Here is a 24,000-nt window from a genome sequence, read left to right on the forward strand (position 1 = left end):
TTCATATAATAGTAGAAAAGTACAATATTTTCCTCCGAGATGTATAGTGAGGTAGAAGTAAAAGTATTGAAAATTGCAAATACTTAAGAAAGTAAAAAAAAAAAAATTATATGTACAGTACTTGAGTAAATGTACTTAGTTACTTTACACCACTGTTGTCAACAACACCCCAGTAGACCCAGTCATGCATAAAGAGTGAGTTCTCTCATTGCATAATGTGCACAAGCCATTTACAACTTATTGACATCAATTTATGAAGCTTGTTGAAAACATAGAACATTCATCTTTTATAACAGGGGTATTCAACGTTTTTCAGGCCAAGGACCCCTTAGCTGAGATATAAAGCAGGTACCCAGTGGGCAAATGGCCAGCCCATCTGGTCTATTTATTAATAGATTTTTATTTTTTTATTTTATTACATATATCAAGTGGTTAAAATCCTCACATAAATATTTGGTGTCCCCCCTGTAGTAATTCTGAGGACCCCTGACTACCCCTGTGTTATAACAACATTTGCATGATTTCAGATATCTAAGCACTGGGGACTCCTTCACCACCATTGCCAACAGCTACATGATGGGCATCTCCACAGTGGGAAAGATAGTGAGGGAGACTTGTGACCAAATCTGGCTGCAGCTCAAGGATCAACACATGCCACCACCAAAACAGGAGATATTTCAGCACACGGCCAGGAGGTTCAATGAAAGATGGAACTTCCCTAACTGCATTGGAGCCCTCGATGGGAAACATGTTAGAATTGAGGCCCCTGCTAACACAGGTTCCCTTTTTTACAACTATAAACACACTTTTTCCATCGTCCTCCTGGCCTTAGTAGATGCCGACTACCGCTTCCTTGCCATCGACGTGGGGAGCTATGGTGGGAATAGCGACGGCGGCATACTCGCTGATTCTGCCCTGGGACAGGGCCTCCGGCGTGGAACATTGGGTGTCCCACCCCCATTGGAGCTACCTTCTGCACCTGAACTGGGGAGGGTCAATCACGTCATCGTGGCAGACGAGGCTTTTCCAATGAAGACATACCTGCTCCGACCCTACGGTGGAAAGCGCCTTGATGAGGACAAGCGCATCCATGCACGTGCACACATAGACATCAAAGGGGGCTTGAGCCCCTGCCCTTTTGTCTGTCGGTAAAAAGTGCCCTTGTCTCCTCTGACTGTAAACTGTAGAGACCCCTGCGCGCACCTGCAGTAAAGCTTACTTAATTGAGACCCGTGCCGTGCAGTGCTCGCGCAGAATTATAGTTGATTTACAAGCTCACAACGCGTCGCAACGCCAGGCATTGTGAGCTTGTGGATCGGCTATTTTTTGGGTGCGCGATACCGCCCGGCAAACGAAGTATATTATACACAATCGAAACCTAACTGAGGCCACAACTGAACGCAGTGAATGCACGCAGAACACGGACCAATTGTTTGAGACAGATTAGGTATGTATGGACCAAAAAAAAGCTGTTAAATTACTTGTCAAGCAGGAGCCTATATCTCTCTCTCTCTCTCTCTCTCTCTCTCGGTGTCAGCAGCAGTGGTGGGAAAAGTACTCAATTTCTTTACTTAAGTAAAAGTACTCATTATACAGAAGAATAAGTGGCGTCGTTAGGCGGGGGCTTCGGTGGCTATAGCCACCAATGTTTTATCCAAAGCCACCAATAAAAAAATTATTAAAAAAAGTTGTTTTACATTTTTTTTTATATATATCTATAACCTAACCCTAAAACCGAAATAAAGTAACAAAAAACAGGTAAAAGAAGTACCCGAATCCGACGAATATCCGCAAAATTTCGCGCGCGCAGGGGGGACCGTGCATGTGCCCTTTTGAAATTCCAGCCCCTGCCTCTCCAAATCTCTCTGCACGTCTCTGAGCGCATCTTTAACCTCCGCCTGTCAAGAGCGCGTCGCATCTCTGAAAATGTGTTTGGCATCATGACTCAGAGATTCAGGGTTTACAAAAGGCCATTTGAGTTGAACCCTGACCTGGTAGACAGCGTCATCAAAGCAACCTGCGTGTTATGCAACTACCTGCGCCCAGGGGTGGCTAGCCTGCACGATGACCGATTTGATGATGGTGAGGGCAGCGCGGCTCTGCAGGATCTCCAGAGGCCAAGGGGCAACCGGGCATCTGATGAGGCTTTTGACATTCGAGACACTTTCAAGACATATTTTGTCTCACCTGCTGGGGAGCTACAATGGCAGTACGACCGTGTGCGCCGTGGACTCACACTCTAGAGGACAGGACAAATATATCTCTTGGACACATGCAGCAATGTCATTAGAGATAGCTAGATAGATATTCATATTCAATGAACACAGTTGGCATAATTTCAAGTACTGTGAGCCAAGTCACTTTAGCTATATATTGTACACACAACACTGCAGACATTTTCAAATCAGTTCAGACATTACTATTGCCATTGTTATATTTTGCAGATTCAAAGCTGAACCACTAAAATGAATTGTTTTCACATTATTGTAATTTCTGTATGTACCACTGAATCAAATTGTTAGTTTAGTGTACCAAACTGATATTGTATGTTTATACACACACAGAAAATGTACTGTATATATACACAGTCACACACAATACATTCTGTACATTGTTCTGCATATTTAATGGTGTACATAAAGAAAAAGAGCAAAAGACCAATTAACTTGTTTCTTGTTTATTTTTAATTCATAAATACATATTTAACTTGCTGCTCAGAAGAGCAGAATCTGAACCAGTGCAAAGACGTAAAAATACATGTTACCTTAGCCTAATAAATATGAATAAATAAATAGCTGATAAAATAGCATTTCAATGTGGCTACTCTAGCCTATATTAAATATTAATAAATAAATAGTTGAACAGGAATGAAATAATAATAGAATTTAAATGTGGCTACTCTAGCCTATATTAAATATAAATAAATACATACATAGCTGAACAGGAATGATAAAATAATAGCATTTAAATGTGGCTACTCTAGCCTATATTAAATATAAATAAATAAATAGTTGAACAGGAATAATAAAATAATAGCATTTAAATGTGGCTACTCTAGCCTATATTAAATATAAATAAATACATACATAGCTGAACAGGAATAATAAAATAATAGCATTTAAATGTGGCTACTCTAGCCTATATTAAATATAAATAAATAAATACATAGCTGAACAGGAATGATAAAATAACATTTAAATTTGGCCTCTGGAATTTTTGTGAAAGAACTATTCAAACATTTGATTTTAACATAATATAAAGATATAAATAAGTCACAGAGAGCGATAGGTTGGCTCCTGGCCAAATTGCGGATAATAAACCCCTCCAAAGGCAGCATCATGAACCAATTCCTGCATCTTAATTTTTAGCATGGACATTTTCTCTGGGGGAAGTCTTCTCATGGTGGGGGCCAAGCTGTTGAGAAAAGTGGACACCTGATCAGTTTGCAGGTCCTGCCAGGTCTGACGCTGCTGTCGCTCACTCTCTCTCTCCTTCAATTTCATTTCCTCTCTTGTTTCTCTCCACTGAAGGTACCTCTCTAGGCTGTCATCACTCTCTGCCTGCCTCTTGCGTTTGGCACCTCCGCTACCTGAAGGGGTTGAGCTGCTCCCCCCTGAAGGGGTTGAGCTGCTCCCCCCTGAAGGGGTTGAGCTGGAGCTGCCCCTCCTCTCTGCCTCCATTGCTACACTGTTGTTCTCCCTCTCTGTCTGTGTGCTGTCACCTTCTTCCATTTCATTTTCCTCCTCCTCGTCATCATCATCATCATCCCCCTGGATGTTACCATCTGACCTGTTGAAAGTAGTTATGTGCTATCTGAGTTATGTGCAGCTAATACATTACACTCTGCTGTAAGCGTCACCACTGTTGTGGTGCATTTCTGGATAGCCTACGTTACCTTCTCTTTGCAGTAGAAGCACTCAAGAAGGACAATGAGTCGAAATGCTTCCACTTCTTTTTTTTACTAGCCCCCTGTCCACTTCTGCCCTTTGCTGCTCTCTTCTCTCGTGTGTACGTGTCTTTCAGGTTACGCCACTTCTCCTTCACTGCTTTAACTAACGTCACACAAAATAGTACATTATATAGTACATTATATTAAAAGCCAATAAGCATGCAAGCAACTTATATGAACTGTTTATGACTAGCAACGTTACAACGGGTGTGCAATTAATAGCGATACCCCAAACGGGGCTGAATGAATGAATTAATAGCATTAGCAGCAAGCTAAGCTAAGCAACCAAGCTAGCCCTATAACACAATCACTACTACAGTATATTGTACATCATTTGTTTTTCTATCAGTACCTACCATCCTGGCTTCCAAGCTCTTCTGCAATCCTCTGCCACAGTCTGTCTTTATACTCCGAGTCTTTATAGTCGGAACGTTGCTTTTCATAAAGCACTTTGTGCGGTTCGACGAGGTTTATAAGCTTCTCAGCCGACATGGTGGAGTGGGAGTGGAGTCACAACAAGTATGGTGGCTCAGGATGGACACAACACTGCTCAAAAGGCGAACGACAGCTGCGGAAAACGCAAAATAATCGACCCTGGTCCGAAAAAAATAAATACGGACGAAATATTCGGCGGCAGTGTGCAAACGTAATTGACATAACGCGAGGTCGATTTTTTTTTTTACGTGCTCCGAAATTCGCCCCGTTATTCGGCCGAAAAGACGCACCAGTGTGCAAGGACCTTAAAAGTATAATATTTGCCTCTGAGATGTAGTGGAGTAGTAGTAAAAGTACTGAAAATTGGAAATACTCTGGTAAAGTAAAAAATACCAAAACATTTTACACAAGTACAGTACTTAAGTAAATGTACTTTAGTTACTTTACACCACTGATCTCCGAGGACCCGAGGGAGTACGGCGCAGCATGTGGAAATGCGAGATGAGAGGCTTACAAGGGTGAAACACACACATGAAGTGAGTTCGGTATGTTGTTCTACATCTAGCTGACATGTTGTCTTTTCTCTAACATGATCAATATTTGGACATGGAGACGCAAATCAATATTGGCGTGGAAAAGAGCCAACGAGTCGAGTCCATGGGTACGAGAGCAATGCTACATGAACCATCCTCAACATGCAGTCACATGCATGTCAAAACATAGCATGTCAAAACGTGCGGCTGCATACATGTTAGTTGACATCCTTCCTTCCTCCATCCATAATCAATGTTTAGACAAGGCTAATCGTTAGTGGAAGGTGTTCATTAAGAGTGTGTCCCGGGGTCGACATATGCGTCTAGAGTTTCATGACATTCAGTCACCCTGTTGCGTCATCAATATTTGGACATGAGGCGATGACTAAATGCATTCAGAAAAAATGAACACATTGACAAAACATATACTGCACATGCCTACTGGCAGTGGCACCGGAGCCTGTTTAATTAAAGGACACTGTGTCCCCCCACTATTCAGTCCAGCCAAAAAAAAAAAAACTTTTTAAAAATGTATTTTTTAATAAATAATAAAATCAGTCCAGTCCCCCGCACCTCGCGACCACCGCGAGCGCGAGGCGTAACGAATTAACCGAAATAACCGCATTATCCCCCCCAAAAATCAACAAACCCACCCGAAATAACCGCAATTGTTTTTGCGCGGACGCGTGCATGTGTCCCTGATGTGTCCCCCCACGTCATATTCCGTTCCGGCGACCCTGGAATGTGCCCGCCTAATGCGCCTATATGTCCAAAAATATACTTTCTATACATTTCAATTCATAGACAACATTTAGGCTAGCTGGCACAACAAAGAAATGAATTGAATTATTCTCTGCCAAGAAACAATAAAAACACCAGTGCACAGGCTATGGCTTGCATTACTCAGTTATGCAAACAGACCAGACATAGGTTGACAATCATGAACAGGGAAAATCAATTTATCACACATCCCCAATATCTTGGTGACTCAGCCATATGAGTCATTTGCCCCTCCTGGGCCAATGACTAACTTTGCAGTGCAGTGTGTGTGTGTGTGTGTGTGTGCATATATAGATGTAACTTTTTGTGTCACTTTGTAACCTGAATAAGTTCTGAAAGCATTGAAACGTCAAAATAAAGACTTTTGTTGATACGAAAGCATGAAAAGAAAAGGTGAATTGTGAGCATTCTTTTCTTAAATTATGAAAATGCCGACAACGGAAGACGTACACTCGAAAGACAAAATGCATAATGTAATGTGCGTTGAGTTGCATGCAAGGATGGCCACAGCTGCAATAGACAATTATGTTTATTAGACATACATTTTCAGAAATGACTATGCATGAATAACAATGCACACACTTTACTATTAGCCTATAATATATTTTAGAAACCTACATATAAAGAAAAATGAAAATTTATACTGAAAAAAACTAAACAAAACAAAAAAACACGTGGCACCAAAAACAACGATATGTAGGGGCTCCCCCTAAATGTCTCAAATGAGTCACCAGGACGGCTCTTGTCGATCTTCCCTATCGCTTCCCGTATTTCGAACCCTGCATTCCCGTCAAATTGAATTTTACTCACTCTCGGTTCCAGAACATCGATATCCGAATGAGGGGACCAATCAATGGAGACAGGAAAAGGCAACAAGGTGTGTTTGAAGAGTGATAGAATGGGGTCAATATCTCCATCTTCTCCATAGTCAATGCAAAGTCGCATAATAAAATGATTTTATTATGTTTCTTTCTATGTCAATCTTTCCATCTTCAGGTACTTTCTTTGAGGAGGATTCAGCCAATGTCAATGTTAAGGTTCACTCTCACTCATATTCAATGTATTCTTTTCATGTTTTATGTTCCCAACCGGTGTTCCTGGGGATTCAAGTTCTACCAGTCGTGACTAGTCCTGCCTAGCAAAGTCGTGAGAGTCAGTTCTCCCCTAACTTCTTGAAATTCTCAGTCCATCATGATGTTAAAAGGAAGTTTGAAGAGAAAAGAGAGTGTGTATGCTATACATATATTGGACCCCATCTTGGATAGAGCTAATTCTCCCAGGCAAGAATGAGAACGCACTGTCCAGGAGAAAGCAATGCAGAGAGAGACAGAGAGAGAGAGAGAGAGAGAGAGAGAGAGAGAGAGAGAGAGAGAGAGAGAGAGAGAGAGAGAGAGAGAGAGAGACACACACAGTGCTTGACTGCTTGTAGCCAGTTATCCTTCACACACCACCCGTTGGCCTGTAGCCTATACCCTCCAGTTTGTCCTTGTACCATTCCTTGGCCACCACCAGAGCCCTTTTCAACTCCTCCTGGATCGGCCCCGCTCAGCCAGCGTCCCTTGACAACGGATCATCCTCGTCACACTTTTGCACGCGCCGCGTTTGTGTGTGCGCACGTGATTGTGTGCGTGCAATGTGTGTGTGTTGTGCAAAAGGTGGGCGTCTCTCTGATTGTGTGTCGTTTTGTGATTGTTCCTTTGCCTATATTTTATCTCCTCTGAATGGAGAGTGAAATGAATTAAGTGAAATCTCTCTCTCTTTCTCTCTCTCTCTCTCTCTATCCATCTCATCAACACAAAGCACGATGCTGGCAAGGCATCAGAATACAATAAAAAAAGAAGAAAAATAGATGAGAAACAAATAAAACCCTCTTCCCTCTTTGTTTTTCTCACAGATGCTTCCCCCTCCTCTCCCTTCACTTCAAAATCACCCTCCACCCCCAGGCAAGCACGTAAAAGGCTTGCGCACGCACGCGCACACGCACACACACACACACACACACACACACACACACACACACACACACACACACACACACACACACACACACACACACACACACACACACACACACACACACACACAAGCCAGGGTCCATTTCAGTGGAAGCAGCTTTAAATACTCAAGGATCAATACAGGAACTGCCTGTGCCTGTGCCTGTGCCTGTGTGTGTGTGTGTGTGTGTGTGTGTGTGTGTGTGTGTGTGTGTGTGTGTGTGTGTGTGTGTGTGTGTGTGTGTGTGTGTGTGTGTGTGTGTGTGTGTGTGTGTCTTTGTGTATGTACAGCATGCGGTGTGTAAGCATGTGTGCGTGCATGCATGGTACGTGGGTGTGAATAATGCATGAGGCTAAAGTGCCCCTCTGGGAGAAGTGCGAAGCAAGACGCTCCTAATATCTTATTCACAGCAGTCTGTCTGTGGCTATGGGTCGTCTGGTACATGCATAGCTTGAGGAGCCCTAAGTTTATAAGGTCAAATATTGATACTGGACACTCCAGAATCTATTTAACCCAATAAGACCGGGAACGCATCTCTGTCATTGTAAGATTTCTTTGGGCTATTCAAAAATATCAGATATACAAGCTCGTAGCGCGGCACCGAGTGCCTCGCTATGAGCTTGTAGATCTGCTATTTTTTTAAAACCTGAAAATGTGTGCAAATCTTTGGATATATATTTTTTAAAGAGAACATTTTTGACTCTCTTACAACTTCTGGGGGTCCATGGAACGAAATATTTTGAGATGGGGGTCCACGGCCATATCATTTTTGAGAACCACTGATATTATAGCAAATATGTTTTTTCAAAAAACTGTTAGGATTTACAAGACATTTGTAGAATCCCCAGAAGCAAAGATTTGAGTTACAAAAGATTTGCACACATTTTTCACGATTTTTCAAAACATTGCAGATCTACAAGCTCATAGTGCGGCACTCGGTGCCGCGCTATGAGCTTGTATATCTGCTATTTTTGAATAGCCAAAGAAACCTTAAAATGACACACATATGCGTTCCCGGTCTTAATGGGTTAAATATTCTTACGGCGCTCAGACACTTACAAAACAAAAAGAAAAACCTCCCTACACTTCTACATTCTAGAGCCTGTTGGACATTATAAAACCCTCATGCACGTACAGTTGCAGTGTCTGAGTGCTTTGCAAAGCCACAGACATGCTAGGATCTCTGAACAATTCAAACATACCAGAAATCCCACTGATTTTCTTGAACACACTTGCTCTCAACGTGGGGTACGAAGACCCCCAGTGGTCCTTGAGGGGGTTCCCAGCTAAATGACTAATAGTTAGAGCTACAGCCTGCACGGTAATCATCAACAGATGGGTTGTCATTTATCAATTCACCCTCAAAGTCACCTTTGGATGATGTTAAGGTAACTAGTTTAGCATTAATGAAGAATAATAAACAATGTGTTGTTATATTTTCCCACGGACAATATACAATGGTCTCACAATTAAATATATGCCACACATTTCTGTATAACACCATGTAAATTAGCAACATTAAGTCCTTAAAAACTAAATTCAACCAGTAATTACCAAGGTCCTAATTCTTAGTTGCCAATGCATTCTGTTTACTACACCGACTGAATGATATTTAATGTCACAATAAAGTTGCTCTGACCGGTAGGCTGTATTCCGCACAAGGCGTACCGCTATCTACCGAAGCGGAATGTAGGCCTACTCTCTGGAATCATTACATTTTTTGTCACATGGGCTTACGCACCTTATATATGCCGGGGGGAAAAAACAACGGGAGTGAAGTAGTCTGTTTGCAGCACGTTTATTCATTCTGCCCTAGATTAAATGTAATACCCCCATATTTTTAGGCCTTGAATTGCAAACTAAATTCAAGACATTTTACGACTTTTTAAGGATCCACGGGAACCCTGTGAGCGTCGACTACAGGAAGCAATGCAGAGAGAGCACAGCCCATCCTCATAGAAGGCGCTGCAGTGGTGAGGGTCAGCGCCTTCAAATTCCGTGGAGTATATATATACATCACTGAGAAACTCACCTGGGACGTACGGCACACACTGCACAGGTGAGGAAAAAGGCCACAACAATGTCTCTACTTTCTCAGGCAACTGAAGAAGTTCAGCGTGGGTTCCCAAGGTCCTGTGGGCCTTCTTCTACAGAGGCACTGGGAGAAAGCACGGCAAAGCAGAGTGCCCGCAACACTCCAGATTTAACAGATATCTCAAGGTGCACGGCTCAACAATGTCATGGAAGTGAGGAAACAGCCAGCACACAATAAATGTCCTTTTCAGATTTATTTACCTCTCCATGGACGCGTTTCAACCCAACAGGTCTTCCTCAGTGTTGTGTCAAGACAACATGGAAGTGAGGTATAAATAGTGTATGATGCAAGTCCAAGTCCAAATGAATACAGGTACCAACTGTCATCACCAACAATGAAGACTCAATATTGTTCACAGAGTACCAGGAAAGGACACATTCTAGGTGAAATAGAATGCAATTACAAATACAGTTTGTAGGATTATCCCACAGAGCCAACTCTATAATATCTCTAGCCTGGTTCCAGACCATAGACCCCGCCCACTCTCTGAGTGGACTGCCTCTTGGTCTGGTGTTGTAATGTGAACCTAGGATTTATTCGGTACAAAAAGTACCGTCCAATGAGAGTCGGATGTGGGGGTGGGGATCCCTTGTGATTGGTTTAGGGAAATTCTAAACCAATTCTAATTGGTTTAGGGAAATTCTAATCCCCTCCCCCTTGTAATCGCCTACACTGGAGCTAATGTCAGACTGAAGCTCCACACAGCTTCAGTGTGCTAATCAGGCTATACTATCTCTGCTGTCTGGCAGGAACCAGGTAACTCCAAAATGTTCATTTTTCAGGAAATGGAAAAAAGTGGAGTTATAGGTGGTTTTGTTCATCATTGATAAGCTGAATGGAACTCCAAGCTCGCAATGAGGTTGGAGGTCAAAAGGGGGTGGAGCCTGGAGTCAGCAAAACCCGTTGGACTTCGCTGGTTTAGCAGAAAGTTTAAGGATCCAATGGAGTTAGCTGGTTTTGTCAGAAGCGCTTTTTAATGCTTTTCATTGGTTCAATATTTTTTTTTTACCAACACACAGACGTAAAGGGTGTTCAATGGCCCTGATTTATGGAAAAAAATGCTAAATCGTCAAAATGGAGTTAGCTGGTTCCTGCCGGACAACAACGACACAGGCCACTATAGGGCCTATTAAGTGCCCCGAAGGACTAGTCAACCTAACAAACAAGTGACTCATGGGCTTCAAAAGTACGTATGAAAAATACAGAAATGACAACAAAATGCAGAATCACACAACAACAACATGGGAAGGAGGCCTTTAGACAGACTACACCAGGGGTCTTCAACAGGGTGTCCGTGACACCTAGGGGGTCCTCAGAGTAACTACAGGGGGTCCGCCAAATGTTTGTGTGATAGGGAACATTATAGCCGAAAATAGCAGATCTACAAGCAACAATAAAAAGTTTAATCTGCAGCACAGTTTTATACAATATGTAGTGGTGGGGTCCCTGCTTCATCTCTCTCTCTGCTAAGGGGTCCTTGGGCCTGAAAACGTTGAAGACCCCTGCACTACACTATTAATTAATTTGAGTACAGACATCACACGCCCCCATATGGACGATGGTGTTTGAAATGTGTCAATTCCATCACAATTCTATCACTTCAAACCTACTAGCCTCGCGTAGCCAGACTATATCACTGCGTGGATATGAGTCTGGTGCCTCTATGAGGACGTTTTTTTTCCAAGGGGGCGGGATCAAAACAATGGCTCTGGACGCAATTGGTTAGACCTACAACCAACTACCAATCACAGTCTCCCATATTTGAACACTGGGCCCTGATTGGTCAGCCCAGACTTCTGGAGCAGGAAATGGATTCACAACGGAGCGGTGCCAGTCGCAGAGGGCAATTTCTTTTTTGCACTGGCAGATTTGTCTGGTCCCAGGCTAGTAACCTACCACCATGGGCATCCTGGTATGGTACTGACCTAAAGCTACACAGCAACGCAAAGGGTCATGCTGACAGCTGAGCGGATGTGATCCTCCCTCCCTCCAAGACTTGTATGATGAACGCTGTGTCAGCAAAGCTCGCACAATCATAAAAGGACCGCAGTCACAACAACCGTAGATTGTTTCGGATGATGCCACATGGAAAGTGGCTCCGCAATCACGAGGCCAATGGCAGTAGATTGCTGAAGAGCTTTCCCCCCCTAGACAATCAGACGCATGCAGTGGTGGAAAAAGTACTCAAATGTTTTACTTAAGTAAAATGATCAATACTGCGATGTAGAAGTACTTTCCGGCTTTCAAAATTGACTTGAGTAAAAGTACAAAAGTATTGGTATCAAAATGTACTTAAAGTACCAATAGTAAAAGTACTAAAATGTTTGAAAATAGCAGATCTACAAGCTTTGCGACGCGTTGTGAGCTTGTAGATCGGCTATTTTCAAATAGCCTAGGTATAAAATAGGGCTAAAGTGGTTAATGCATGTTTTATAATGTAATAATGTATATCCGCAAAGTACAGTAACTATAACTAAAGATTTCAAATAATTGTAGTGGAGTACAAGTCAGACAAAGTAAAGCTTGAGATATGCTAATACCTGACTTCCAGAATGGTTTTGGACCCAATTCAAAAAGCCATGGGCCATGGGCCAATGACGCAGGTATACAATGTATTCTTCAGTGAAGAAATGACCTGACAAGAGATGCTCAGTTCAAGAGATCAGTTCCGTTTTCTTTTTTTTCCTATGAAGTATGCAATTTAGCTCCGAGAGTATACAAATGCATAAATGAACTCTGGGGATTTGACTGTGCAGATGGTCTAAACCTTTAGTCCATACTCCTCTTCTATTATAAATTATGATGTTTTCATATTTGTGAAAAAAGAACTGTACTGTCAGGCTCATGAGATGCCTTTATCAAGTACAAGTTGTTTCGGGTCTGCTGGGAAACTCAAACTCTTGTTTTGAGTTTTAACGATGTCTGTACCCAAATTCATAATCATGTGGAATACTGGAGCCTGACAAAAAAAACAGTGAATATGTCAAAACCCATTGGAGGAGGGTATATTAATATTAATATGAATATTGTTGTGACTTGAGGATTTGTTGAACCCTGGAAATGTGGCTTCTAACAATGTTCCATCAATCCTTGCGCACAACAGCAGTCATTGTGAAACATTCATGAACTTTCTGTCACATTACAGAGAGTTTTTAGTACAGCAAGTGAAAGTCCTGAAAACCTAGATCACACAAATCAACGTACCTGCCTGTGGGAAATGATTACAACTCAGAACACTGTGGTTATATGAAGAATATTATCTCAACCAGGCCGAAAAGCTGGGAGTCTGTCTGTCTGTCTGTCTGTCCGAGTGTGTGCAGCTAATCTCACAACTTTGTGAGCTTGTAGATCTGCTATTTTCAGCACAGGACATAAACTGCGTGAGAATACATTTGGCCTGAGAAAACAATGGATATTCGCATCGTAAACTTGCGCACATTTGTACAACGCATTTGTAAATTGTGTTGTTGGTGGTCGTGGCTAGTTCATGGTTGTGGATATGGGCATAATGTTGCTGTTGCTTTTCATCGTTGTATTGTGTGTAGTGTGTTGTGTATTATTGTGTTATAGTGTGTTTCATTTACCAGCCCAAGGACCATTGTTGGAAAATAACAATTTAGCTAAAACCTGGTACAGTACATTACGTCCTTCCTTGTTTTATATAATGTTCTTTGCACAGTGTCCCTGTTAAAACATTCATTCATTCAGTCGTTCCAAATTGAAAATACACCTGCCGTTAAGGTTGAAGTCCATTTTACAATTAAAGTCTTGCCGTTATGTTTTATTTGTGTCCGTCCTAATGCAAAAACCTCAGTCAATCAATTAGAGCATGAAAGAGAATTTGCCTTTTTTGCTGATACCAAGTCTAGATTTAATAGGTTTTCTGTCATGGAGGGGCGACCCTTGTTTGGATTTGGATTTATGGATTTGCTTTTTAACTATGATTAGTCCATATTTCATCATGCTTTGTTATGGACTGTGCATTTTACCGCAAGGGTATTATGAGACTGGGAGAGAGAGTGCCTGTTTGTATGACTGTGTGTGTGTGTGTGTGTGTGTGTGTGTGTGTGTGTGTGTGTGTGTGTGTGTGTGTGTGTGTGTGTGTGTGTGTGTGTGTGTGTGTGTGTGTGTGTGTGTGTGTGTGTGTGTGTGTGTGTGTCTGTGTGTGCTTGCGTGTGCGTGCATGTGTGTGTGTGCATACATGTGTGATTTAAACTAACCATTACTTGTGTGTACTATGAGTGCATACGAGTGCCTTGGTGTGTGCGTTTGCACGTGTATTTTTCCGCTGTGTTGGCCGCTGGGTACAATGCATTGTTCGGGAAAGTCACATAGGACATAGCAAAAATAGCTAGAGTTTTCAAAACTTTATTTTTTGGATTAATTATTTATATAGAGAGTTTTCAAAACGTATAGTGGGACTACGTCACTACCTTATGTACAGTAGCCTATACTACGTCTAAAATGACACAAGTGGAGAAAATGTGATGTTTTTCAGTCATGAAATATTCAGTATGAAATGTATACCTATTTTCCTTATTAGCTCAATTAAGAAACTTGAATGAGTCAGTAGAGCTACTGGGGAACAAATAACAAACCTTATCGCATAAAGTAGGCGAACAGTACACATAATTGCATTCTGCAAAACAAGCTACCTTCCAAGATAGGTCTTTCCTCGCGAGGTCTTAATAAAAACACAATCTTGTGTCATATAGTTCAGGGAATTCAGACATGCACACCATCAGCTTTTGGTCCATTTCCATTATGCTACCCTTCCTGCTCGCTCACAGCCAACACTGGACGTCTGCTTGTCCCTTCCCTAAAACAACCTGGCCAACCTTCCTCCAAGCATCCTAGACTCTTCTCCCTCTTGTCTCCTCACAGCTCTAATCTGGGGAATGACCCCCACCTAGGGTTGCCAACATCCAGAACTGGAGAAACGGGACACATGCACGCGCGCGATTTTTTTCGGGTTTCCCGGGGGTAAAGTTACTTTTTTTGTTACTTTATTTCGGTTTTAGAGTTAGGGTTAGGGTTGGGAACAGGCTGACATGCCACACAAACAATGATGCCGTTCCCACCGGAGAAAATCTCACACAAACACACATACAAGCACTCGTGCGAGCACTGTGCCTGCCCTGTCAACTGAGCGGTCCTAGCGCCCTTCGCATACAGCACACAAACACGCAGCCAGACACACTGCAGTGTGCGCAAACAGAAATATATTTTCTATTTTTCCCTTTGCACCGGAGTCCGGGACAAACAAAGTCCCGTACGGGACACGCCCCTTTTGGCTCAAATACAGGGCGTCCGGCTAATACGGGACTGTTGGCAACCCTACCCCCACCCCTCCAGTCAGGACTGCAGACTCACTCCCCATTGTCTGCCGCAGTCTGAAAACTCACCTCTTCAGACTCCATACCTCGCCCCCTGCTCCCCATTCCTTGTATCAATTCTTGTTTGATTGATTGAATACTTTATTAACAGTTTGCAAAGACAAGCACAAGGGAAGTAAACTTCAATACAAGGTCTGTTCCATTGTACTCAATTCCTCGAGACATTTCATGACAGACAAATATACACTACTATGCAAAAACATCATATAAACGGGTAGAAATCGAAAATAAAAATATGTACAGTAAATGTTGATAGATGCTTACACAATGCATGAGTGTTGCTACTTGTTCACATGTTATTTTATTTAGGCATACGGTATACTGTACTGTGTGGTAGACCACAAAAGCTAAGAATGTTATTCGCATATGTTGTTTAGGTATTATGTTTACCTTGTATCCTAATCCTAGTTATTTTAAAGGACTACATTGTTTTTCTTTGGACTCTACTTACAGTACATGACCATTAACCCTGTTGTTTGTTGACTAGCATTCATGCCATTTACTCTGCTCTTGCCCTTTGTAAGTCGCTCTAGATAAGAGCATCTGCTAAAAGCCAACATTGTATATTGTAATTTTTTGCCCTCCATGCCTCGCTGGATGCCTCGTTTCAAGTGGCCATACGGGGTTGTTTTCCACAGCGCACGGCGGTCAACGTTCAACCTACAGCGGTTGAACTTCCGACAACTGCTTTGAACTTTCACCACCGCCCGGTCGAGCTCGTGCCGCGCTTTGCTCGACGCGGCGGCAAACTGTGGTGGCGCAGGGGGCAAGTCGTTGGAATTAACGATGCAACACCACACCGTGGTGGCACGGTGCGAGCCATTAGAAATAACTATATGCAGCGACAAAACCCTGGTGGCAAAGGTGCAAGCCACTGGAAATAACGATGCAGCAACAAACTATGGCGGTGCGATGAAAACCATTGGAAATAATAGGTTTCAGAGCGCAGTGGTGCCGTTGTCACGTTGTGCCTGAAAGCCCCATTACTCTGATCATGCATTTGTTTAAAAAAAACACAGCTCCTCTTTTTGTGTGCATCAAATGGTGTGTGTGTGTGTGTGTGTATGTGCGTGCGTGTGTGTGATAAAGGATTTGTGTTAAACAGTGTGCGTGCCTCCTAGCCATGCCTAGTTGAACAGTCTGATTGCCTGCTAGATTGTGAATGAACCAGTCATGCATGATGACTGCTGATATATGCACTAGTTCCCTATGGACAGTCTGTGTGTGTGTGTGTGTGTGTGTGTGTGTGTGTGTGTGTGTGTGTGTGTGTGTGTGTGTGTGTGTGTGTGTGTGTACAACATACACAAAGATATGTGTGTGTGCATGCACTTGTATTACTATACATGTGAGTGAAAAATGTGAATTTGAGATAGTAGATAGTAGAATTTGAGATATAGACACTGTTGAGGACAATTTCCCTGCTTCTCACAAGAAAAAGTATTCAAAAGATTTGTTAGGCTTACAATAAGAAAATATTCAGTTTGGGGTTTAGGGTTAGGATCAGGCATTTGGAGGTTAGGGTTGGATTTATGCCTGTGTGCCGGTCGTGTCGTGCAACGAAAATAGAAGATCTACAAGTTCACAACGTGTCCCAGCAAACAGATTGCTGCCAAATTGTTGGCTTTAAAGTTAGGGTTAAAAATGGCAAAAACCCAAACAAAATTGCATTCATAAAATCAGCGGCCTAAAAATGATTCGACTATACAAATCCTTAGTCGGGGACAGGCCTAGCGCATGCTCATATCAGCAGCTGTTTTTATGTTATGTTTTGATGTTGTGTGTGAATGTGCGCGTGCATGAATGTGTGTGCATGCTTGTTTAAGTGAACTATATGCAGTCTGCCTTTATGTGGGTCTGTATATCAGCATGTCTGTGTATCCCTATATATGAGAGTGAGACAGAGAGAAGTGTGTGTGTGTGTGTGTGTGTGTGTGTGTGTGTGTGTGTGTGTGTGTGTGTGTGTGTGTGTGTGTGTGTGTGTGTGTGTGTGTGTGTGTTTGTGTGTGTGCATGTGCGTTGTGTCCGTGAGCGTGTGGCAGACAGGCCTAGCTGAACTAAGTGCTTGTCTTGTTGCAATCCTAAACAAGCAAATCCCGGCATTTGTGGAGCCATTTCCTCAGGGACAGTGTGTACCTGTGTATTTATGGCTGTTAGTTTATGACATGTATACGCATGTTACCCATGCATGCAAATGAATATGGATGATGAATTCTGCACCTGTGTGTGTGAGGTGGTGTGGCACGCGGTGTTGATTTCATCGGCTAAAACTATGACACACTAAATATAGTATGTAGTCAATAGACTAAATATATTGACAATTTTGTCAACAAATAAAAACTAGACTAAAATGTTAAGGCGGGTGGAGTGGAGAAGAGATCCAGTAGAACTAAGACAAGTCGTTTCATTCTTGGTTGCACGCAGGTGTCACGTTCCGAAAATAGCAGATCTACAAGCTCACAACGCGTCGCGCTGCGACACGTTGTGAGCTTGTAGATCTGCTATTTTCCGCATGCAGCTCAGTATAAATCAGGCATTACGACGCCATCACGGCCTGCTACATTTTAGTCGACTAAATGAACTGTAGATTTAGTCGACTAAAATTGTATGATATTTTGTCAACTAAAACTAGACTAACACTAAAACTTTTCAGATGACTAAAATGAGATTAAAACTAAATGGCATTCTATTCAATTATTACTATGACTAAAACTACATCAATATGTGCTGTCAAATGTATTAACTGTGTGGCAGTGCATCTCCACTACAGCCAGACCACACCCCTCACACTACCACATCAACCCCCTACAGCCAGACCACGCCTACTGTACACCACCGTATAGGAAATGTCTTTCATGTGGTTTAGAAATGATTGTGGTTGTTGTAGTGTGGGCCACAGATTCAGCACTAGTGGACTACGACATCAAGATCAATGCTGCTATACGCTAATGTTGAAAAGTGGAATATTTTGGAGGGGAAGACTTACTGTACAAACATACAAACACGATTTTGTAGCCCATTTTTTCACCCAGTGCCAATTGCCTAAGTAATCCTGGGTGCTACTCTCCCTCTGCCAGCCTGGGGAGAGCCCCGAACTGAGCTCATGCTTGCTTTAATACATGAGGAGTGAGCAGGTCGCTTCTTATCACCTGACAGGGGGGAGTTTCCCCGGTAGGACATAGCGCGTGGAAGGAACACTTTATTCCAACCAGTTCCTTTCCCCTCCATCAGGCGCCCTGGCCGACCAGGGGAGGGCAGTATAGAGACCAGGATTACAGCATGTTTTTTATGAGGGTACCTTAGCCTGGCGTAGCTAGACTATATCACTGCGTGGATATGAGTCTGGTGCTTCCATGAGGACGTTTTGTTTCCCAAGGGGCGGGATCAAAACAATGTCCCTCGACGCAATTGGTTAGACCTACAACCAACTACCAATTACAGTCTCCCATATTCGAATACTGGGCCCTGATTGGTGCCCCACGTCTTCTGGAACAGGAAATGGATTCTCTATGGAGCGGTGCCAGACCCAAATCGCAGATTCGTCTGGTCCCAGGCTAAGGGTACCTACCCTAGGGGACACGGGGAGAACATGCAAACTCCACACAGAGAGGCCCTTTCACCAACCCCACCTAGGGTATGGGCACTGATTTCTGAGTTTATGTTTCGAGAGACACGGCTCTCGGAGGAGAGAACACGCCCCCAGGGCTCACAGCGTCCCCGGCGGGAATCGAACCCAGGACCTTCTAGCTGTGAGGTGACAGCGCTACCGACTGCACCACCGTGCCTCCTAACAGTGTTAACTTTTGAGGGCTGCAAACTCAGGCCGGGGTAAAAAAAAATAAAAAATCCTAACAACATAGTTTGATATTATTGTTGGGTGTAGAAAACAATGACGACAAAGCAAAAATCTAAGTGTAAAGCTAGGAACTGCTGATGACTTTTTGTACTGCGACACATAACTCATGTCTCACAGTCTGCCACTTTGCTGGATTATTCCCTTGCACTTTTTTCTGCACCACTGACGAGAGAACAACAGGAAAACATGGGAATTCGGGGTAGTGGGTGGCGGTGGGGTTGTGGAGGGCGGTGATGGCGAAGAGTGATGTATGGAAGCAAACATGCGATGCATGCAACGGCTGCGTCTGCACTCGACACTGTTTAAAATTCACCGGATGGAAGATGGAGCCGCTATTACATACAGCGCCGACTCATCTTTATCCTTCACCATAAGTACATGTGCTGATTTTCAACAGCAACCTGTCTGTCTGCCTCTCCATCTGTCTGTCTGCCTGCCAGCCAGCATCTATCCATCTTGTCTGTCTGCCAGCCGGCCTGCCTGCCTGCCAGCCTGCCTATGTACTATATGACTGTCAATATATGTTGGTGTCTCTATCTGCATCAGTATGTCTGCCAAAGTGCATCGGTCTGTCAGTTGGCTTGTGTCTGTGTCTCAATAAAGGCCTTTGCACACAGGGTGCGATTTTCCGCACTGAAAAAACGGACAATATCATTTTTTAAATGAACACATGGTTCTCAATGACCTCATGCACACCCCGTGCGGCGATGTGATGCGGCGATGCGATGCGTTTTTTTTACAATCGAACCCAGTTCGATTTGTGCGTCTTTTCGCATGCTGTAAAATCTGATTGACTAATCGCACCCTGTGTGCAAAGACCTTAAGTATGCCCTTGTTTACTTCCGTGCTTGTGTCTTATATGAACTCTCGAGTGTACAAATGCAACCAAATGGACGTGCATGTATCATTTGTCTACCATTTGAACTTTGTGCGAACGTTGACGCAAACTCAAAGTTGTCGCGGAATGTTAACAGAATAAGACAGAAAAGGTGACTGTGATCTATCTGTCCGTCTGTCTGTCGGTCGGTCGGTCTGCCGGTCTGTCTGTCCATCTGTCCCACTTCCGTCGGCCGTGTACGGAATTGCTTTATGCAAAAGAAAATGCATTATGCATGCAGGCTGTATGCTTAAACAGCGGTCTCCGTGGTAACAAAAAACACATCCATCATCATCACTATGACAACCAGGGATAGAGCTGTCAATCAGCTATGTCCCAGGGGCCCTGGGATGTACATACACGTGGGCGTGCACATATACATTCCCCCCCCCGCCCCACACACACACATATACACTGACAAGACATGCACCAATGTGAATGCTAAACGCACACACGCACGCGCACACACACACACACACACACACAAGCACACACACACACACACACACACACACACACACACGCACACGCACACAAGCATAAGGCTAAGCTGTGCTGTCTAAAGGCATTTCCCATCAGATGGTGTCAGCTGTCAGACTACAGCCGGCCATCTTTAAACACACACTGTCACAGAGAATAAGACATTAGCACAGGGCAGGGTTGCGTCCACCATTACAGGTAATAGTGGTCAATGACAAAGGGGGCACCTGGCCACCAGGGGGCGTCAGGACGGCCAAGGCCTAAACAGCTCTCCGGGGTAGAAGCTTCCTGAGGTGTCAGCTAACCCTCAAAACCCAAGCAAAAAAAGCGTGGCTCGTAAGGTGCGCTGAGGTTTGTGTGCGACTGTTCTCGCCAAACCTGGTCAGAGGGACGTCTAGTCAATGTGTCTCAATGAGAATGCAAGCAGAAAGAACATTTCCCAGAGCGGACCAAATCTGCACCCGTGCACAGCCGTATGCGTCCGTGCGTGGCCGGTCATTCATTAACGTGGGAGCGGTGTCGGCGCGCTACCTTTTACACCCAAAGAAGTCTTCTCTAAATGGCATAGAAGAGGTATTACAACAAAACATTGTTGTGTTGACCTAGCCTCACGTGGCCAGACTATATCACTGCGTGGATATGAGTCTGGTGCTTCTATGAGGACGTTTTTTTTCCATGGGGCGGGATCAAAAGAATGGCTCTGGACGCAATTGGTTAGACCTACAACCAACTACCAATTACAGTCTCCCATATTTGAATACTGGGCCCTGATTGGTCACCCCAGACTTCAGGAGCAGGAAATGGATTCACTACGGAGCGGTGCCAGACAATTTTTTTTTTTTGCACTGGCAGATTCGTCTGGTCCCAGGCTAATGTTGACCGGTCAACAATACAGATACAGATGAGAATAGCGACGTGGAAAATGCCGTTGACTAGACCCAATCAGATTACAACAGAAATGATTTTGAACAGATAATGTGCACGTAGGCATTCTATAAATTCTATAACATTCCACGGTGCATTTTTCGGGACACGGACGGCGGTCCCAGTGACAGCCGTTTAATCCCCCGGCCCCCTCGTCTTTCATTCATGCTTTAGTTCTGAGTTTATGTTTCGAGAGACATGGCTCTCCGAGGAGCTGGCGCCGGGGCGTTGGTGCCGTTTCTCATTCATTCAGATCCCCAGCGGTTATTACCCTGGCAACACCTCGCCTCCCTGCCGTCTACACGAACCGCCGACAATATTTCAACCTGTAGTAGGATGAATGAACTAGCTCAGCTGTGAAGGCCCCGGTTTATGCTTCGCAGGTGCAACGCTGCCGAAACATAGCCTGATCTACGGGAGTGGTGTAAAGTACTATACTTAAGTACAATTTTGAGGTATCTTTACTTTACTGGAGTATTTCAAATTTTCAGTTATTTTACTTCTACTCCACTACATCTCAGAGGCACATGTTATACTTTTACTACAATTATTTGAACACTTTAGTTACTAGTTACTTTGTAGATTTTGATTATTATCACAAAACATACATTAACCACTTCAGCCCTATATACATTTCGGCCATCTGAAAATAGCCGATCTACAAGCTAACAATGCATTAGCTTAATGCATTGTAGATCTGCTATTTTCAAAGTAAAACATGTGACTACTTTTTCCAACACTGATCTACGGTGTGGGCTTGTAGATCGACTAGGTTTAGCGCTCGCCACCGTCGTACGCTGAAGCAGAAATCGAGCATCGGCCCTATTTCTGTTGACTGCTTGAAAGGGTCGCACGCACGCACGCGCACACACACGCGCACACACACACACACACACACACACACACACACACACACACACACACACACACACACACACACACACACACACACACACACACACACACACACACACACACACACACACACACACACACACACACACACACACTCTGCGCTGTTGTCACAGCTATCTCTCTGTTGTCCCCATTCCTCCCTCTCTGTCTCTGCAGTGGAAGAAGGGGGTGATAAAGTTTTCAACCGCTTTCTACTCCCCTCTGTTTGTGGGAGACAAGTCTCGGTCGCAACCCCTGCCTGTCTACCTGTCCCTCCCACTCACTCATCTCACCCTCTCTCTCTCTCTCTCTCCCTACCTCTCGCACTCTTTCTCTCATGCACGCGCGCACACACACACACACACACACACACACACACACACACACACACACACACACACACACACACACACACACACACACACACACACACACACACACACACACACACACACACACACACACACACACACACACTCTTCCTTCTCAGATGAGTCTGTCTATCCCACTGTCCCCTTAAAATCCCCAGTTACACACTGCCCCAGGCGATGTGTGCTGCGCGTGTTCATGTCTGTGTGTTGGTGTGTTAGTGTGTGTGTGTGTGTGTATGCCGTGTGTACTGTGCGCAAGACAGACACGGTAGCTGAGCATTAACCTGTCAAAACATCCCTAAGGAGAGTGCAAGAGAGAGAGACAGAGCGACAGAATGGGGGGAAGAGAGAGAGAGAGATACAGACAGACAGACACAGAGAGAGAGAGAGAGAGAGAGAGAGAGAGAGAGAGAGAGAGAGAGAGAGAGAGAGAGATACAGAGAGAGAGAGAGAGAGAGAGAGAGAGAGCAGGGGAGAGAATGACAGAGGAAGAGACACTCGGGTCAGCACTCTTAAAACTCTACGACGGCGCCAGGTAGAGGGGGTGGTTCTGTTTCCATGGTAACATGCACCCCTGCTCCAATTTAAGAAGACAATACCTGTTTTCTTGGAACTGTGACAGGTGCAAACACCAAACTCACACTCGAAATTCAAAATGTACTTGAGTAAAAGTACAAAAGTATTGGCATCAAAATGGACTCACTATGCAGAATGTCCCATTTCAAGTTTTCAAATGTATAACAACCTTTTGAAAATAGCCGATCTAAGCTCACAATGCGTTGTGAGCTTGTAGATCGGCTATTTTCAAATGGTCGAAATGTATATGGGCCTGAAGTGGTTAATGTATGTTTTGTGATAATCAAAATCTCCAAAGTAACTAGTAACTAACGTTTCAAATCATCAAATCAAAACCGTTGGGCTGCAAACTGTATAGGTCAAGGTGAAATCCACAACGTTATTTGAGGTGAACTTCGATCTCCATGGAGGCTTCACTGTGGAGGAGTGGATAGAGGTCTAACTTAAAAGGATGACAGGCAGAGCTGCAGAAAAATGAGATTGATGAACTTGGGCTGAAGGTGAAGCGAACGCCGCTCAGACGCTTTGATGACTGGCGTCATGGGAAAGGTGTCGTTTATAATCTTCAAACAGCATCAATGGTGTGGTTTAAAGCCTTTTTTTTGCCAGATTTCTATGCCAGTATTGTACTTAAGTACAATCTTGAGGTATTTGTACTTTACTTGAGTATTTCCAATTTCCAATACTTTTACTTCCACTCCACTACATCTCAGAGGCAATTATTGTACTTTTACTCCACTACAATTATTTGAAAATTAGAAAGTAATAGAGTCTACTTTCATGTGTATTGTCATCAGTTTTGTTACTAGTTAATTTTCAGATATCAATTATGATATTATGAA

The 24,000-nt window shown here is 43.6% G+C and overlaps 2 protein-coding genes across 2 annotated transcripts in view; one reads left to right on the forward strand and one right to left on the reverse strand.

Annotated features, from left to right (window-relative positions):
- LOC311061191 (uncharacterized protein) overlaps positions 1–2,243 on the forward strand; it is a gene marked incomplete at its 3' end in the record, with an annotated part of 3,954 nt that extends 1,711 nt beyond the window's left edge. Inside the window, exons 2-3 of the mRNA XM_084079749.1 lie at positions 528–1,096; positions 1,909–2,243. Coding sequence (XP_083935875.1) covers positions 528–1,096; positions 1,909–2,243 — 904 coding nt within the window. The remainder of the gene's footprint in view (positions 1–527; positions 1,097–1,908) is intronic.
- The window catches only part of csmd3b (CUB and Sushi multiple domains 3b), a gene marked incomplete at its 5' end in the record, with an annotated part of 624,567 nt that overhangs the window by 348,012 nt on the left and 252,555 nt on the right, over positions 1–24,000 (reverse strand). The window lies entirely within an intron of this gene.

This window comes from Gymnoscopelus microlampas (genome assembly GCF_963454915.1).
Source record: "Gymnoscopelus microlampas genome assembly, chromosome: 15".
In the NCBI taxonomy this organism is placed as follows: domain Eukaryota; kingdom Metazoa; phylum Chordata; class Actinopteri; order Myctophiformes; family Myctophidae; genus Gymnoscopelus; species Gymnoscopelus microlampas.